At 40.6% G+C, this 18,973-nt stretch overlaps 1 protein-coding gene across 2 annotated transcripts in view; it reads left to right on the forward strand.

Annotated features, from left to right (window-relative positions):
• LOC308674994 (uncharacterized protein) overlaps window positions 1-18,973 on the forward strand; it is a 35,142-nt gene that overhangs the window by 12,334 nt on the left and 3,835 nt on the right. Inside the window, exons 4-10 of one of the 2 annotated variants that reach the window (XM_081339908.1) lie at window positions 336-455; window positions 2,825-2,947; window positions 3,796-3,878; window positions 5,994-6,119; window positions 8,133-8,178; window positions 12,011-12,165; window positions 14,127-14,255. In XM_081339908.1, the coding sequence (XP_081196034.1) occupies window positions 336-455; window positions 2,825-2,947; window positions 3,796-3,878; window positions 5,994-6,119; window positions 8,133-8,178; window positions 12,011-12,165; window positions 14,127-14,255 (782 nt within the window). The remainder of the gene's footprint in view (window positions 1-335; window positions 456-2,824; window positions 2,948-3,795; window positions 3,879-5,993; window positions 6,120-8,132; window positions 8,179-12,010; window positions 12,166-14,126; window positions 14,256-18,973) is intronic. The other variant, XM_081339909.1, reaches the window with a different exon arrangement.

Below are 18,973 nucleotides of genomic sequence, written 5' to 3' on the forward strand. Positions count from 1 at the left end.
GATTAACGGGCACTCAGTTTTTGGTTGTTGTTTTTTTTTTGCATCTGAAGTGTGTGGCTGATAATAAATTTGTTACATTCTTGTCCTGATGAAATGATTTATTTCATAGGAATTTTGAAAGTAGATTTTACTTCCTTGTCAAGTGGAACACGTTTCTCTAATACTGAGTAATGACAGTGTCTTTTTGCTGTCTTCAGTATTACTAAATATTAAATTTCTTCAGTACTGCATTTTTAAACTTTGTACTTAAGATTAATTACTACTGAATTTATTTAGTATTGAATTTATAATAATGTTTAAGATTATTTACTACTATCACCTTTGTTTTCAAACAGTAACCAAGGAGCATGTCATAGAAATGGATTTACTTGAGCCAATCCTAGAGCTACTTGAATCAGATGATATCAATATCCAGGGTAATTCCTGTGCCTGCTTAATGATGCTGGCTGACTCAGGTGAGCAGGGTTTCCAAAAGTCAAGCCTATAGTAATGCTTAAGTTCAGCAACAGTTCCATTTCCTGCAGTTCCATATAGCATCAACTTTGTGAACTCTCAAGTTTCCTTTTTCCACTATGTGTTCAAAATGGACAGTGATCAATATATACATACATACATACATACATACATACATACATACATACATACATATATAGAGAGAGGGGGGAGGGCATGTGTGTGTGTGTGTTATGTACAGTAGTGTCCAAAATTGTGGAAACCTTTTGGGAAAAGTGTACAGTAGAAATGCCACCTTTGGTTAAGTTTCCACCAATTTTTCTTCTAATTTCTTTATAACTGTAGCCTTGTTCACTTAATAATAGTATTTTACATTGCTTTCTGGACAACCAGTCAACTCTTTGCACCATTACTTTAATTTTATTACGTTTTACAAGCTCACTAAATGAAAGAAAAAAAAAACCCAACCAACTTGGTAGCGATCACATAGCACACTGACAAATGTCCTCCTCTCAGCTTCAATACATGACATCATTAACTGAATCCTACTGTGATCTGATTAGCTCATTGCCAAAACAAGATGACACCTGATTGGCTCTCTAAAAATTCATGCTCATTGGCTGCAATCAGATGAAGGAAAGTTACCTGATATCAACCTAAGCAAGTTGTGCTTCCTTTTTCTGGTTATTTGGCTATAACTTTTCATAGAATTGAAACAGATAATTGAACAAACTATGTTGCATTACATTCTTGATTAAATTATCTTTCCATTGATATATAATTTTATGGTACTACTCCAAAAACAAAGTGGTATTAGCCATCAAATCTCAAAAATACACTTTTCCCAAAAGGTTTCCACAATTTTGGCCACTGCTGTATGTGTATGGGTAGATATATATTTTCTTTTGAGAGCAGGCAACAGAACTGAATCTTTAATGTGGGCCAGTGTGCTCACAGTAAAAAAAATGACAATTTTATATTATTTTATATTATATCCTTGCTTTTCTTTTTGAGCTCTAATCTACATCCATTTAAGTTCCCCTAATTTTATCCTGCAGAAACAATTCTATAAAAGAGAAGATGGGTTGAAAAACAGTGGCTGCCGCAAAGTCTCTCTGTAAGGTGGTTAAGTGGAGAATCAAAACTAGCTCTCTCTAGCCCAAGTTCAACCTCATAATTATTATACTGCACCGATTACAGCTATGAATACTTCTATGTTCCCCCCACATAAACACACCTCAATTTGTCTGAAGAACTGTTGAATTACGCAGATATGTACATTTGTATTATATGGACAGGAATATTGTTTGCTTCCTTTATCTTTAGTTCCTCTTGGAGCGCAGAGCAAGATCTATAGCAGACATGTCAAACACAAGGCCCGGGGGCCGGATCCGGCCCGCGAAGTGGTTTCATGTGGCCCGTGAAGCCATCCTGGAAACAGTGAGGGAACGGCCCCCACTGCCTTGGCTCTGGCCCAGAGACCCTCCTTCTGCCAGAGACCCTCAGATCTGTCCCATTTCTGCCCAGGCCCCCCATAGGCACCCTTGATGTGAACGATGTAGAGCTGGCCACGCCCACCCAGTAAACCTTAGGCATTCTAGCCACGCCCACCCAGTAGGCCACGCCCACCCTGGCCATACCCACCCGCCCCCCTGAGGGCAACCACAATGCTGATGCAGCCCTCAATGAAATTGAGTTTGACACCCCTGATCTAGAGAGATCTACAGAAAAGAAGAGGGTGGCAGGTGCCCATTAGGATGAGGTAGCCATGGGCCCCTCAAGATTCTCCAGAGTATTCTTTCTCCCTCCCAAGTAGGCATTGCAATAAATGCCCAGCCATTTTTATTGCAACAGTTGCTGTAAAATCCATCCTACAGAATCCTGCTGTGCCCAAACAAATGTCACGCTGTCAGATGACTAGAGTCTTAAACATATAAAGAGAAAAGAAGATGGCAGCCTCAAAAGGTTGTTCAGCTTTCAACGCTTGGTACTCAAGCCCAAGTTGATCTGACTAACTGGTGTTTGGAAGGAGCTTTAAACCAGGCAGCCAAACTGTCTTCTCCTTATTGCTTGCTTCTTCTGCTGCCATACCCCAATCCAGAGGGCACTTCAACTGCTCTCCTCCAGCTTAGCACTTAGGATATACAGTATATTTGATATGCTCTGCTTGATTAAAACTTCTGGCCAGTTGTTATCCTAAGGCAACTTGTAGCAATACTTCTTGTTGCAGGCTTGTAACGTTATTCATTGCACACAAAACCACGGCTTTAGAGTTTAGGACAGTGTTCGGTTTCTAATCTTGAATGATTGCTTCCAAGCTAACGTAGCTAAACTTCCCTTAATTTCTCTTTTACTCTTCTGCTTCCTTCAGAGGCTTGTCGGAATGCAATTGCAGCAGCAGGTGGAACTGTACCCTTGATTTCCCTTTCTAAATCTCCTGATATTGGCGTTCAACAAAATGCCGTTCAAGCTATTTTCAACCTCACGCGATCAGGTAATGCGGCAGTGGTGATTTATTTTGACCACGCCAAATACCGTACAACAATAGTAAGAAAAAGAGAATTGAAGCTAGGTTCCATTGAGGACTTGCTGGTAATATTTGTATTTGAATAATTTTTATAGAACAATTTAGGAAACAAAGAAAATCCATGCAGCAAAGAGTGAATTTGTGAAGCTGGTTGCTGACTATTAAAGCTTTATTCCATGTATGGGATCGTGGGGAAGACTTTTATGAACAATGTATTGTTTTGAGGATGTGTTGAATTAATAACATTGTATTGCCATTTTGCATTTTAATAAATACAGCATTTATATTTATATATATACAGATACAGATACAGATATAGATATAGATGTAGATCATTTCCAGCCACTTCTTAAATAAATCCATCTCTCTCTCTCTCTCTCTCTCTCTCTCTCTCTCTCTCTCTCTCTCTCTCCCTCTCTCTCTCTCTCTCTTTCTCTCTCTCTCTCTCTCTCACACACACACACACACACACATAGTGTGATCATTTCCAGCCACTTCTTAAATAAATTCATATCACATACAAATGCTACCTCATCAGGACACGTTTTTCTAGGTCATGCAATCTGGATTTTGTTGTCACGCTGAACAAGATAGCCACATTCTTTTAATTCTATTTGCAGCCTTTGTTAACAAAGTAATTACCCGGCAGTGTTATTGTTTGTGTACATGATAGCAAGGAAATAAACTGGCTTTGTTGCAGATACGTTTTTTGGAAACTGCAGTTTCTTTCATTTTTAAGTATATCCTTACACAGCAGTGATAAGATCCAAGCAACTGATTACAGATGTCATTTGATCGTGGTCTATTCCTTACAGAATGGATCCAAAGGGTTTTGGTTCGTCAAAGTGCTATCCCAATTCTCACCCGTTTATTAGAGTCTCCTGACACAGAAGTACAGGTAAGCTTAGTATCCATTCATCCAGTGAAACTTTTGAAACTGAACAAACTAAACAATAAATACTAGTCTGATGATTCTGGAAACATAATGGGTAATGTTAAATTCAAAACTGCCGGACAGAACCTGAATCCTCAACTGAGCTGAAAAGACACGACAAAAGACAACAGTTTCTGATACCTTAGGTCAGAGGTAGGCAACCTTGGCTTTTTTATGACTTGGGAACTTCAGCTCCCAGAATTCCTGAGCCAGCCATGCTGAGGAGAAAGAGAGAGGTTTCCAAGCTGAGCCATGCTGGCTCAGGAATTCTGGGAGCTGAAGTCCACTAGTCATAAAAGACCCAAGGTTGCCTACCCCTGCCTTAGGTAAAGCTAAAGATTTTTCCCCCTGTTCAGTCATATCTGACTCCAGGGGGCTGTGCTCATCTCCGTTTCTTAGCCGAGGGAGCCACCGTTGTTCCAAGACATTTCCTTGGTCATATGGCCAGCATGGACTATACGCTGAGGCACATGGAACATTGTTGCTTTCCCCATTGACACGGTACCTATTTAGCTACTCGCATTTGCATGCTTTCGAACAGCTAGGTGGGCAGGAGCCTGACACCTTATAGATGGTGTTTAGTAACCAACTGATATTTAAAATAAAGTTTTATGGATGAGTGAGTCTTTGTGACATCTGAGAACCAAGTGTGCATATTTTGAAAGCAATTGTGAGAGAGGCCATAGCAGCTTAAGCAACTGTGGTCTTGTTTCCTCTGCTGCATTTGTTCCGAGGTTCGAAAAAAGTACTGTGGAACAATTCTAGCACTACTTTTTGTTCTTGACTTTTTGTCTGAAATAATCACAGATGGCCATTGCCCTATTTAAGTTTTAAGTTTCGAACCCCTGTTTGATTTTCTTTCCATCAATATTGCAGTAAGGGAGAATTGTGAAAAAAGTGATGTGCTCCTCCTTTCCCTTCAAAAGGCTTCCTGGCTGTGTGTGTGTCTCTCTGTGTTGTATGTTTTATGTGCAAAATAGATGTTTTAAATCCCTGGAATATCTTTAAATCCTTTTACCATATAGAAAAATGGGCCTGAACATTTTGCCCTCATCTACTGCAAACCTTTGCCTATAGCTGTGGGATAACATGGGAGTGGAAGGTATTTGCAAAACAAAAAAAAGTTGCTGCATTACTGTCTGAGGAAGGCACCCCAAAGTTTCTTTGCACAATCTTCCTTTTTGCTCACAATCAAGTAAAGAAATTGGATTTACTGTATTGCGATTAAGAGTAATATTAATAGGAATTCATTTGGGACAACATCAAGGGTCTTCAGGTGGAAAATAAAAGTAATTGAGGCAGACAATAATTTTCATGCTTGTAAGCCTCACAGAATAGATATATGAATTTCCGTTAATCAGCTAATCTTAAGCCCCAATTTATACAAGATCAGCTCCATCTCAATGGACTGTAGTCACTTTTCCTTTTTCAGAAAGTTGCTACAGTGCCCAACCAGAAACATAGAAGGGAAAATTTTATATAGAATTGCCCCCAGATAATATTTCTGAAGCTTTGGGAGCCATTTTCTTTTCCAGTTCACTGTGCTTTTCTGTACTTTTTCCAGTTTTCTGCAAAGAGGCAAAAGAATATATTTCTACGCAGTGGCATGCATTCCCTAAGAATCTATTGAAAACTGAGTTTAAATATTATATTAGCATAACATATGGTCTTTTCTCTCAAACCTAAGGTCTGGTATTAGAATCCTCACATCTATTACAGTCATTTATTTGCTCAAGAGCTGAGCAATTCCATTTATATTCACTGCTTACAGATTTCTCACTTGACATCCCAGAGCTTTGGATAGGATCCTCAGCTTTTAACTTCGACCATTTATGGTGCTTCATAGGCGTGTGATGGGTTGTTAATACAGTTTTAGAACTTTAGGCCACAAGTGTCTCCATCTCAAACTCCTTATATATTTTTCATTTCTTGTGTGATGAGTCAAATATTCTTACTAAGTTACATGTTATTCAGAAGTAGACCAGACAACCTGATCTTTATTTTTTTCACACATCGTAGAATCCACCAACTCTTGTCTCTTTACTGCATCTATGCCCATTTTGTCTACTGTCCTTACAGTACTACAGCTGTGCTGCTCTCAGCAATGTGGCTACAAATTCACAGCACCACAAAGCCATGCTTCACGTTGGTGACGGGTTTCTTCTGCAGACTCTCCTTTCTCTCCTGTCTTCAGGTGTGGACAAGGTAAAGCTTGGGATTGTTGGATACCGCTCAAGAGTATTGTCTGCCATTTTTCTAGAAGTTGAGTCATATAGGGTTTTTGTCTCCCAAAGGATATCTTGATTTCAGTGGAATATAACTATGCTTACAATTATATACTTGAATGTCCTTATGTGTATTTTATTTTAAAATACATATTTCCCAATGTGGAAATATGAAAAAGTCATAGATGTTGAATGTGGCATCCTTCATGAATCCCTTGGAGCAGCTTTTCCTATCTTAGTATCTTCTGCATGTGCCATGGTTTGGGATCATGGATCTTACAATTCATCTGGAAGGTGCATGGTTGAAGGAAGACTAGCCTAAGAGATCAAACTTTTAAGTTGGGGGTCAGACATTGAAAAAAGAATGGAATAAGAATAGAATAGAATAGAATAGAATAGAATAGAATAGAATAGAATAGAATAGAATAGAATAGAATAGAATAGAATAGAATAGAATAGAATAGAATAGAATAGAATAGAATAGAATAGAATAATAGAAAATAGAATAGAATTGAATAGAAGAATAGAATAGAAATAGAATAATGGAATGGAATGGAATGGAATGGAATGGAATGGAATAGAATAGAATAGAATAGAATAGAATAGAATAGAATAGAATAGAATAGAATAGAATAGAATAGAATAGAATAGAATAGAATAGAATAGAATAGAATAGAATTTTGGAGGAGCTCATGGAGGAGACTCAAATGACTGTCTAGCCTCTTCTTAAAAACCTCCAATGATGGAGCACCCACAATTTCTGAAGGCAAGCTGTTCCACTGGTTAATTGTCCTCACTGTTAGGAACGTTCTCCATAATTCCAGGTTGCTTCTCTCTTTGATCAGTTTTCAACCATTGTTTCTTGTCCTGCCCTCTGGTGCTTTGGAAAATAAATGACCCCCTCTTTGTGGTAGCCTTTCAAATACTGAGAGCCTCCATGAATTTGTTCACAATTTAATGCTGTAGTCTGAAAGTTTACAAACAAGATGCTGTTTTCACATGTAATCATACGGATACAATGCCAGCAGTAACTTTTTTTCATCTGGGTATTATAGCAATAGCACTTAGACTTATATTCCGCTTCACAGTGCTTTACAGCCCTTTCTAAGCGGTTTACAGAGTCAGCATATTGCCAACAATTGCCAACAATCATTTACTGACATCCGAAGGATGGAAGGCTGAGTCAACCTTGAGCCGGTGAGAATTTAACTGCCGCACTGCTGGCAACTGGCAATCAGCAGAAGTAGATTGCAGTACAGGCTCCATATAACTTTGTCTTTGCAGCCTTCCTGCAAAGCTATAAAACAGTGGTGGCGAACCTATGGCACAGGTGCCAGAGGCGGCACACAGAGCCCTCCCTGTGGGCACCCGCACCATGCCTCGGAGGTGGCAACTGTCTCTCTTCAACCAGCCGCCCACCACAGGTGTCCCTCCCCATGAGCGACATTGAGGTGACCACACCCACCTTGGCCACACCCATCTAATCTTCCATGATCACTACAGCCACACCCACCCAGTAGGCCATGCCCACCTGGCACCCAGCGATAAATAAGTGGGTTTTGGGTTGCAGTTTGGGCACTCTGTCTCTAAAAGGTTCGCCATCACTGCTATAAGACATGGACAGTGATTTTATGACTGGAGTTGGTGAAAGAGATGATTTGGTTTTTGGAGAGGTGTTGGGAAGATTGTGGGGAAGATTTCAGGATTTTTAAGGACTTTAAGGATTTATTTAATCTACCTACAAAATATACTCTCTCACACATGTAAAACACTGATGGTATAGCTTCAAAATTTCAAAGCTGGGTTATGCTGCGACAGAGAATCTTTTTACCTTAAATATTCCTTACATTTGAACCCTATTCCATCAAGTATCCTAGTGATTAAGTGTTTAAATAAAAGTAACATGAACTTGTCAGCTTGAAAACATTTAGATTATTTTTGCAGACAAGAGTCCTTTTTCTCACCTCCTGATTTGCTTGTTTCCTTCAACTAGATTTCAAACCAAGCTTGTATTTGTCTCAGGAATTTAGCCACAAATGGTAAGTAGAGACCTAACATGGGAGTAAAAGAAAAATTGCCAGCAGGCAACCAACACACCAGTACCCCAGTCATACAGAACAGGGAATGTTTTTCCCCATGTTATTTTGTACTGGGCCTTGTCTTTAGAAAGAATGTCCATAGCTTTTTGTTTACTCTGTGAAGTAGGAAGAACATTATATTTTGATTTCATGCACACCTGTTGTGTTGGAGCTATTTCTGGTTTAATAAAGCTTGCTGTAATGTACCAGACCAGTCAGGCAGGTTTAGAGAAGAGCAGCCCACTTATTCTAAGTCCACCTATAAGAACTTCTAGATGATCTATTCTAGGGTGATTTTTCTCAGAAGTAAATATTAAATGAATAGAGGACTTCTGAGAAAAATCACCCTAGAATAGATCATCTAGAACAGACATGTCAAACACAAGGCCTGGGGGCCGGATCCGGCCCGCGAAGTGGTTTCATGGGGCCCGCGAAGCCATCCTGGAAACAGTGAGGGAACGGCCCCCACTGCCTTGGCCCTGGCCCAGAGTCCCTCCTTCTGCCAGAGACCCTCAGATGTTTCCCACTCCTGCCCAGGCCCCCATAGGCACCCTCGATGCGAACGATGTAGAGCTGGCCATGCCTACCCAGTAGGCCATACCCACTCTAGCCATGCCCACCCAGTAGGCCACGCCCACCCTGGCCATGCCCACCCGGCCCCTTGAGGGCAACCACAATGCTGATGCGGCCCTCAATGAAATTGAGTTTGACACCCCTGATCTAGAAGTTCTTATAGGTGGACTTAGAATAAGTGGGCTGTTATTATGTTATAATAACAAAATGGTAAGATTGGCTTGGTACATGACATGCATTTCTAGCACTGATGAATTGGAAAAATATTTTATCAGACTAGAGTTTCATACTAAAAATTAGAAGAAGCTGACAAAAAAAAACCGTTTGGTGATAAACTGTCCCTGACCTTGCAACTACTCTATGTTATTAAGTTATTATAATGCAATTATTTGTCTGGGTTTGTTTAAATCCAAATTGCTCTAGCTAGAGCATGCAAGGTCATTAATACAGATTACAGCTGCTGAGTCACACTCTTTATCATCCTAAACTCCCCCAGCTGTATGCATTTAAAAATTAGTTTCAATGCTACTTTTTCTAACAAGAAGCTGCAGTTAGTCACATACACTATTAGATAATTCCTGAGCAAAAAAGTCACTTGTCAGATCATTTGGGTGAGGAAAAAAAGCAGCGATCCCATCAAAAATATATAACATTGACAGAAATTTGAGAAAAAATTATTTCCTGTAATAACAGCTCTGCAAATCTTTTAGAAGAGATGCCTTGTAATGCATGGAAATGTGAACAAAGCACCTCTTCTCCGATCAGCAAAACATACATATGGGGAAAAAGCAAAATAGGTTTCTTTGTTTGGTGCCCTCAAGTCAGTCTTGACTCCTGGCAGCTGCCTGGAGAAATCCCTGCAGTATTCTTGGCAAGATTTCAGTGGTGGTTTGCCACTGCCGTCTTCCTGGAACTGAGGACTGGCCCCAAGGCGCACAGCTGACTTTGTGCCTCATGCGGAACTAGAAGTCATGGTCTCATGGTTTACAAGTTGGTGCCTCAACCCCCACACCGAACTGGCTCTGCTTAGTAGGTTTATTATCTCAGGGGTCTTCAAACTTGGCCCTTTTTATGACTTGTGGACTTCAACTCCCAGAATTCCTCAGCCAGCGTGCCAGGCTGAGGAATTCTGGGAGTTGAAGTCCACAAGTCATAAAGGGGCCAAGTTTGAAGACCCCTGGTTTATCTGATGATAACGCCACCACCACAACCCCTGATTCAGTGGGGTTTGCATTTGATTTCTGGTGGATCAAATATTTGAGAAAAGGACCTTGTCTTTATTTTCTTTGGTCCTAAGTAAAGAAGCACTACCGTCAGATTACTCTTAGATTTTCTTGGATTTTTGCCACCTGGCAAGCAGTGTCCTTTATAAATCTTTACTCCAACTTTCTATTAACCTTTCTATTTCTCAAAGGGTTTTTGTTTTTTTACTTCCTGCACTGGATAGAGTAATGGATTTACAGGGTACTTAATGATAAAATTTAAGAGAAAATGGCATTATACTGCAAACAAAGGGCAACATTCCTTTTTTACAAAGATTTTTATTTGTGGGAGAAATACACACTGACACAGAGATGTTTTGCAGAAGAACTGAGCAGTTCACTTCCTCATCGATGAAGCCTTGATCTCTAGCTGGATTCTATAATGCTATAATTTACACATTTATTAATATAATTCAACCTGTTAAAGTCTGTGCATGAATTCAAGTCCAATTTCTTATCTTGGTACAAATTCAGGTAGTGCGTTTAAACATCACCGGTCCTGTTTAAGACCTAAAACGTTCCTTTTGTGTTTTTACTGCAAATAATTTTCTGCAAAACTTCAAGCCTTTCACTCCCCAGGTTCGTATTTAGATTTGACTTATCTAGTGAACCTAGTGCAGAGGTGGAGAACTTATTTCAGTGCTGGATTGAATTGGTGGTTAGCAAACACATGAGGGAGGGGGTCACATGCCAGTGTAACTGGGGTCATACTACTGAAAGCCCTGAGCCTACATCATACCTTCTCTCCCCCACTCCTGTACACTTTTGACGAATACTAATACTTTTCTTCAACATTATTAACCAAATCCAGATGTTGCCCTTCTGATTACTGTAGCTGAAAGAATATAGGTAGACCTTTACAACAGCTTGTTTAGTGGCCATTAGAAGATACAACAGCACTGAAAAAGTGACTTATGACCATTTCCCACACTTACGACCCTTGCAGCATCCCCATGATCACCTGATCAAAATTCAGACCCTTGGTAACTGACTCATTTATGATGATGTGTATGATTTGTCACGTATCTCCTTGGCTTTGAATAAGCTTTCTGTGTTCCAGTCCAGGCCAGGAGGGGGCGGGACTGCTTTAAGCTTTCTTCTGATGATAACAATACTACCTGGACTTTTAGTGAGATCAGGACCAACATGGTTTGATTATTTTGATCAGAGGCTAGCTTTTTAAAAAATTATTATTCAGCCGCGCGAGTCGTCTTGGGAGTTTCCCGATACTCCCATGTTACACCTCTGCTCTGCGAGCTGCATTGGCTACCAGTTGCTCTCCGGGTGAGGTTCAAGGTGTTAGTTATGACGTACAAAGCCCTTCATGGCATGGGTCCGGATTACCTACGGCAACACCTGCGACCGGCGTCAACGTCCCTCCGTCCAGTGCGCTCCCACAGAGAGGGCCTCCTCATGGTGCCACCGATCAAAGAATGCCGATTGGTGACCCCCAGGGGGAGAGCGTTCTCTGTGGGCGCACCAGACCTTTGGAACAGCTTACCGGTTGAGCTCCGGACGGCCCCCGACCTTCGCTCCTTCCGGCGCGATCTTAAAACATTCTTTTTCGAACAAGCTGGCCTGGTCTGACGGGATGGGGTTGGGTTTTTAAAATTAGTTTTTAACTTAATATGTATTGATTTTATGGGCATGATGTTTAATTGGTTTTTAATGGTTTTTTAATTTTTGTATCTGATTTTTATTGTGTATTGCCCTGTTCACCGCCCTGAGTCCTTCGGGAGAAGGGCGGTATAGAAATCAAATTATTAAATTAAATTAAATTATTATTATTATTAAGTTTGGTTTCTCTTTCTGTTGGCTTTTCATGAAACAGAGCTCAGGATCTAACCACTGCATTGATGTTACATAGAATTGCTCAGTTTCTAGGAGACAGATGAACTAATTTGATTCTTTTAAACTTGGCAATGTGCTTTATTCTCAATTTTTGTTGATTGGCACAGACAGGTTTTCTTCTGTTGCAGAGTTTGTTCTGACCAGTCTTGTTGCTATGCAAATCCAGTCCCGTCTTCTCCCTCTCTTGACATTTAGCAATAAAGAGATTCAGCGGAATTCAGTAATTCTCCTCCAGATATTATCCCAACATCCAGGCAATCAGGTACATGTTTTCTTAATATCGGTGGCCTTTGGATCACTTAAAAGCATTTGCGGTAGGACAAATGAATGTCCAAACAGGCATGCTTCATATATATATAGGTAAAGGTAAAGGTAAAGGTTCCCCCGCACATGCGTGCTAGTCGTTTCCGACTCTAGGGGCCGGTGCTCATCTCCGTTTCAAAGCCAAAGAGCCAGCGCTTGTCCGAGGACGTCTCCGTGGTCATGTGGCCGGCATGACCGGATGCCAAAGGCGCACGGAACGCTGTTACCTTCCCACCGTAGTGGTCCCTATTTTTCTACTTGCATTTTTACGTGCTTTCGAACTGCTAGGTTGGCAGAAGCTGGGACGAGTAACAGGCGCTCGCTCTTTTACGTGGCACTCGGGATTCGACCCGCCAAACTGCCGACCTTCTGATTGACAGGCTCAGCATCCTAACCCACTGAGCCACCACGTCCTTTCCATATATAGATAGAGTCCATTTAACAGGATTTTTATTCATAACCCTTCCGTATTTTTCTGCTATATTTCCATCTCCCTAACTGAGATGGAACCTTTTTCTTCTACTTTCCTTATTGCTCAGATTCAGTATGGTTTACTTGGTTCCACACTATATTTTATCTTTAGCGTCTTTAACTTTTTTGGCATGTAAGTTTCCTTTCAAATAAAGAATATTTACTATTAAAAATACATCTTACTTTGGTAGGTTAATAGCCCTCTTCTCCCTGCTGCTTATTTAGACCCTTTATCTCCCAGTTTTCAGCTGGGATTTTTTTCAGGTTGAAAAATTAATGCCAGAACTCTTTTTTGTTGGATTCATGATCTGTTTTAGTCATTACTACTGTATAGGTAGTCCTTGACTTACAACCGTTCATCTAGTGACCTTTCCAAGTTGCAACGGCACTGGAAAAAGTGTCTTACGACCAATTTTCACACTTATGACCATTGCAGCATCCCCAGGGTCACATGATCAAAATTCAGACAGTTGGCAACTGACTCATTCTCATGACGGTTTCAGTGTCCCGGGATCATGTGATCACCTTTTGCAACCTTCTTTCAAGCAAAGTCAATGGGGAAGCCAATTTCACTTAACCGTATTACTAACTAAACAATTGCAGTGATTCACTTAACAACCGTGGCAAGAAAGGTAGTAAAATGGGGCAAAACTCGCTTAACAAATGTCTCACTTAACAATGGAAATTTTGGGCTCTATTGGGGTCATAAGTCGAGGACTACCTGTAGTGGAAAAAGCTATCCAAGATTGGATAAAACCTTGAATAATTGCTGCTCAGTGGAAGTATTTATATTGCTGTTTATTGAATTAACTGTCTGTAAGAATAGCACCAGGGACGCGGTGGCTCAGTGGGTTAGGACGCTGAACTAGTCGATCGGAAGGTCGGCAGTTTGGCGGGTCGAATCCCGAGTGCCGCGTAGCAGAGTGAGCGCCTGTTACTCGTCCCAGCTTCTGCCAACCTAGCAGTTCGAAAGCACGTAAAAATGCAAGTAGAAAAATAGGGACCACTACGGTGGGAAGGTAACAGCGTTCCGTGCGCCTTTGGCGACTAGTCATGCCGGCCACATGACCACGGAGACGTCCTCGGACAAGCGCTGGCTCTTCGGCTTTGAAACGGAGATGAGCACCAGCCCCTAGAGTCGGAAACGACTAGCACGCATGTGCGGGGGAACCTTTACCTTTACCTTAAGAATAGCACCACTCACAGGCTTAACAATTTAATAATGGCACACTTTTTCCCCCCAGCTGGGTATTATTGCACAGAGATGCTGTGCCCCCACCCCCCACCCGCGTCTGTGATAATATTGGGCAACTTTGGCTCTTTGGTGCAACATTACTTTGCGCCTGTAGTTGAATTATTCCAGTTTTACAGATTTGGATTAATCCCATGCAGTCTGTTGTTGCAAAGTGCTCTTACTGTATTTTAAGTACTGTATTTTAATCTTTGCAGGATGCCCTGATGTCTGATGAGATGCTGCAAGCTTTGGGGGAACTGTTGCTTACCTGGAGAACAGACCCAGTAATTGTTGGTCATATGGCTCGCCTCATCAAAAACCTCAGCCTTTCTAAAAACATACAGGCAAATCTCAAGTAGTTTTTCCTAATTTTGCATATTGATCCAAAGATTCAGTTCACAGTTCAGCCACCCGAGTGATACTATATGAAAACGTTAAACCTTTGCTGAATTCTCAACAGATATTTCTGATGGCATATGTGGAACTGGCACGTTATTATTCATTCAAACTGTATTTTTTTAATTGAACATTTTCAAGATGTTATTTTTAAGACTCACTTAAAATTTATAACTAAAAGACACACCTGTTCCACTGTAAGGAAATACTGTGACCATTTTATATACTCTTCTCCACCATATTTAGAAATTGTTTATTTTATGTATGTAATCTCTCTCTATAGAGAGAGATTACATATATAATTTATATTATTTTATATATGCAATCTCTATTACATATATATATATATATATATATATATATATATATATATATATATATATATATATATATATATATATATATATATATATATATATATATATATATATATATATATATATATATATATATATATATATATATATATATATATATATATATATATATATATATATATGTATGTTTCAAATGTTAACTATTTAGATTACCTTGCTAGGCCCCAAACATGGGGCAAATCTTTATTTCCTGTTTTCAGCCTATCTTGAAGGCTATCAAACAGGCAGTAGTCACACCGGACAATTCATATATTTGTGTAAATTACTAACAAAGAATTAAAGGGAAACTGAGATGCATTTCTGACTCCTTAGTCGTCATCAGTCAGCTATACCCATCTGAGATTCGAACCTGGGCTGATTGCATATTAGGCAGTGTTATTTGCCTCTAAGCCATAAGGTCCCTCTCGCTCTGTTAGCTTTTTTCTGCAAGGGAAGATATGTTTCAAATGTTAACTATTTAGATTACCTTGCTAGGCCCCAAACATGGGGCAAATCTTTATTTCCTGTTTTCAGCCTATCTTGAAGGCTATCAAACAGGCAGTAGTCACACCAGACAATTCATATATTTGTGTAAATTACTAACAAAGAATTAAAGGGAAACTGAGATGCATTTCTGACTCCTTAGTCGTCATCAGTCAGCTATACCCATCTGAGATTCGAACCTGGGCTGATTGCATATTAGGCAGTGTTATTTGCCTCTAAGCCACAAGGTCCCTCTCGCTCTGTTAGCTTTTTTCTGCAAGGGAAGGTATGTTTCAAATGTTAACTATTTAGATTACCTTGCTAGGCCCCAAACATGGGGCAAATCTTTATTTCCTGTTTTCAGCCTATCTTGAAGGCTATCAAACAGGCAGTAGTCACACCGGACAATTCATATATTTGTGTAAATTACTAACAAAGAATTAAAGGGAAACTGAGATGCATTTCTGACTCCTTAGTCGTCATCAGTCAGCTATACCCATCTGAGATTCGAACCTGGGCTGATTGCATATTAGGCAGTGTTATTTGCCTCTAAGCCACAAGGTCCCTCTCGCTCTGTTTACACAAATATATGAATTGTCCGGTGTGACTACTCCACACAACAAGATTCCTCCTGGACCGAATCAACAGAGACCTCCTCACACTTCACCTCAAACTCAGCAACAAGATCCACCCCACACTTTGGGACAAATTCAAACAAATCGCTGTCTGGAGAGCTGAAACAGAGACTGCCTACAAAGCAGACACACACACCAATAAACTCCGAAGACTAAAGGAACGCCAGAAACAAACCCCTCCTCTCTCACAGCAACACATGAAACAAACTGTGCACAACATCTCAGATAGGATTCTCACCAAAGCCGAAACCAACGTCCTGTCTAAAGGATTTAATTTTGCAGTTGCTCCCAAACACATTCCCACGGAAACCATTATATGCGGAGTCGAATCCAGCCTGACCAAAATTAACCCTGATGACGCCAACAAAATCAGACTCGAAGTTACCAACATCCTCTGCACCAGCAAACCACCCAAAAGCAACTTACCCAAAGAGGAACAGACAGCACTACTTAACCTAAAAAATGACACCAGCATAATCATTCTGCCAGCAGACAAAGGCAACGCCACGGTGGTAATGAACTCATCTGACTACCATACCAAATTATCCAACCTACTCCGAGACTCCACATACAAACTCCTCAAGACGGATCCCACCACCTACCTGGAAAAAACCACAAAATCCAAAATAAAAGCCACCCCCATCAGTGAAGAGATCCAGAAAACAATCATTCCCAGAGAAAAATCATCCAGATGTCCTAAGCTCTATGGTCTGCCCAAGATACACAAAGAAGGAACCCCACTCAGACCCATAGTCAGCTCCATAGGCTCACCTCTACAAAATCTAGCCAAATTTCTTGCCAAACAACTACAGCCTTACGCAAATTCCATCACCTCACACGTACAAAACTCATTCCAATTCACAGAGATCATAAGTAAACTAAACTTACAGCCCTGTGACCTACTTGTGAGCTTCGATGTCGTATCCCTCTTCACCCAAGTGCCAATCAAAGAAGCCTTGACAGCTATCCTAAATAAATACAACCCCCCAAAACACATCCTAGATATGACCAACCACTGCCTACATACTTCATCTACAATGGACAAAGATACAAACAAATGGAAGGAGCACCCATGGGATCACCCCTTTCACCTGTCATCGCAAACCTCTACATGGAACACTTTGAAACCCTCGCTCTAGAAAAATCCAACCACAAACCCAAACTCTGGCTCAGATACGTAGATGACATCTTCGTAATCTGGCCACACGGCAAAGAAAAACTGGATGACTTCCTCACACACCTCAATAGCCTACACCCCAAAATACAATTCACCATGGAAACAGAAGCTAACAATCAACTTCCCTTCCTTGATGTCTTAGTCTACAAGAAATCCAACGGCTCCCTAGGACACACTATCTACCATAAAAGAACACACACAAACCGCTATCTGAACGCACTCTCACACCACCACCCAGCACAGATCAACTCCGTAGCCAAGACACTCATCTCCAGAACAAAACACCTAGCTGACGAACAACACCTAAAAACCGAACTACACACTCTCACTAATGTACTAACAGCCAATGGATTCCAAAGAAACACGATTACCAACTTAATCTGAAGAGAGACACCCACAAAAACCCAAGACAGAGAACAAGAAAATAGCAAAGCCCTCCTCCCATACTTAAAAGGGACCACAGACAGAATCAGCAAGGTCCTCCAAAAACACAACATCAAAACAGCATTCTACACAGACAGAAAAATATCCACCATCCTAAGAAACCCCAAGGACATAATTGGGTTAGAAAACCAAGGAGTATACGAAATCCCATGCACCACCTGCCCCACCACATACATCGGACAGACCAACAGAAGAATAAGTGCACGCATTGAAGAGCACAAAAACTCACTCAGAAAGGGAGAACAAACTTCATCCCTGGTCCAACACTTTGAAGCCACGGGACATGAAATTGATTTTAAAAAAACCAAAACTATTGCCAAAATTGAACATTTTAACAACAGAATAATCAGAGAAGCCATTGAGATAGAAAAACGCCCCCACAGTATGAACAAACGAGATGATACCTCTCGCCTACCAGCCATTTGGAAACCCGCCATGATTGACAGATGAGTCCCAACCACCAAGAATGATACCAGACCCAAACTCATGATAACATCACATGACATCACCACCACACAACCATTCAAAAAGCAAATCCGAACCCACAATGATAACGACGCACAACCACAAAACAGAAACCTAACTACAGCTGCAACATCAGCCACTTTAAACCCCTCCAAACCACACAATAAGCAAACTGACACCCACTATAAAAACATGGCACCACCACAAACACAAAGCCGAACAAAAGCAGCACAACTCACCAGCTCAGGTCTAAGGCTGGCAGCTGAGACCAGCCCATCCACTCAAAACACTCACACACCCAATCAGAACACACCCACCATTCAAAACACACTCCCACCCAATCAGAACACACTTAATCCCCCACCCAATCAGAGCACACCTCCACCCACAGAACACACCCCCTCTGGCAGTTTAAAAAAGAGGAACAAACAGCCACATGCTTCTCCCAGAAGAAGGAAGCTGAAGCCACTAGCCTGATGATGACGGATGGGATTCCGTCGAAACGTTGCTCCTACACCTTTAGTTCTACGCGGGGAAAAACCCGAATGACCAAAGATCCACATACAAACACCCGCAAAAACCTCAGAAAACATATATATATATATATATATATAGTGAAAAACGGCAGATTATCAGAGTGCTAAATAAATTGTGTAATGTAATAGTTCTTACAGTATTTAAACATCATGTATAGAAGGAAAGAGAGTTTACATTATCAAACAATGCACTGACCTGCATGATTTCTACTCGTGTTAATCTCTTCACCTATTTTTATAAAATTATGTTGGTGTCCTCAAATCTGCTTTCTGAAGTTCATGAGTACCAAATGCAAAATGGGCCTAAAAATATCGGAGAGTTCGTATTTGGAATTAATAAAGGAATTTAGAGGCAACGTATGCCATAAATGTTTTAAGAAAGAAAACAATGCAACCACAGACAGCAGGTTATTGCAGACATATGGATTTCTTGTATGATATTCTCTGTCCCCCATTCTGTATCCTTCTACCAGATTCTAAAATAACTTCAGTGTTGATTGGGGCAGAGGCAAAGTTTAGCTTAGTTGATTTTTGAATGGATCTGATACATGCCATAAAATCGCCGTGTTT

This window comes from Vipera berus (genome assembly GCF_964194415.1).
Source record: "Vipera berus genome assembly, chromosome: 1".
In the NCBI taxonomy this organism is placed as follows: domain Eukaryota; kingdom Metazoa; phylum Chordata; class Lepidosauria; order Squamata; family Viperidae; genus Vipera; species Vipera berus.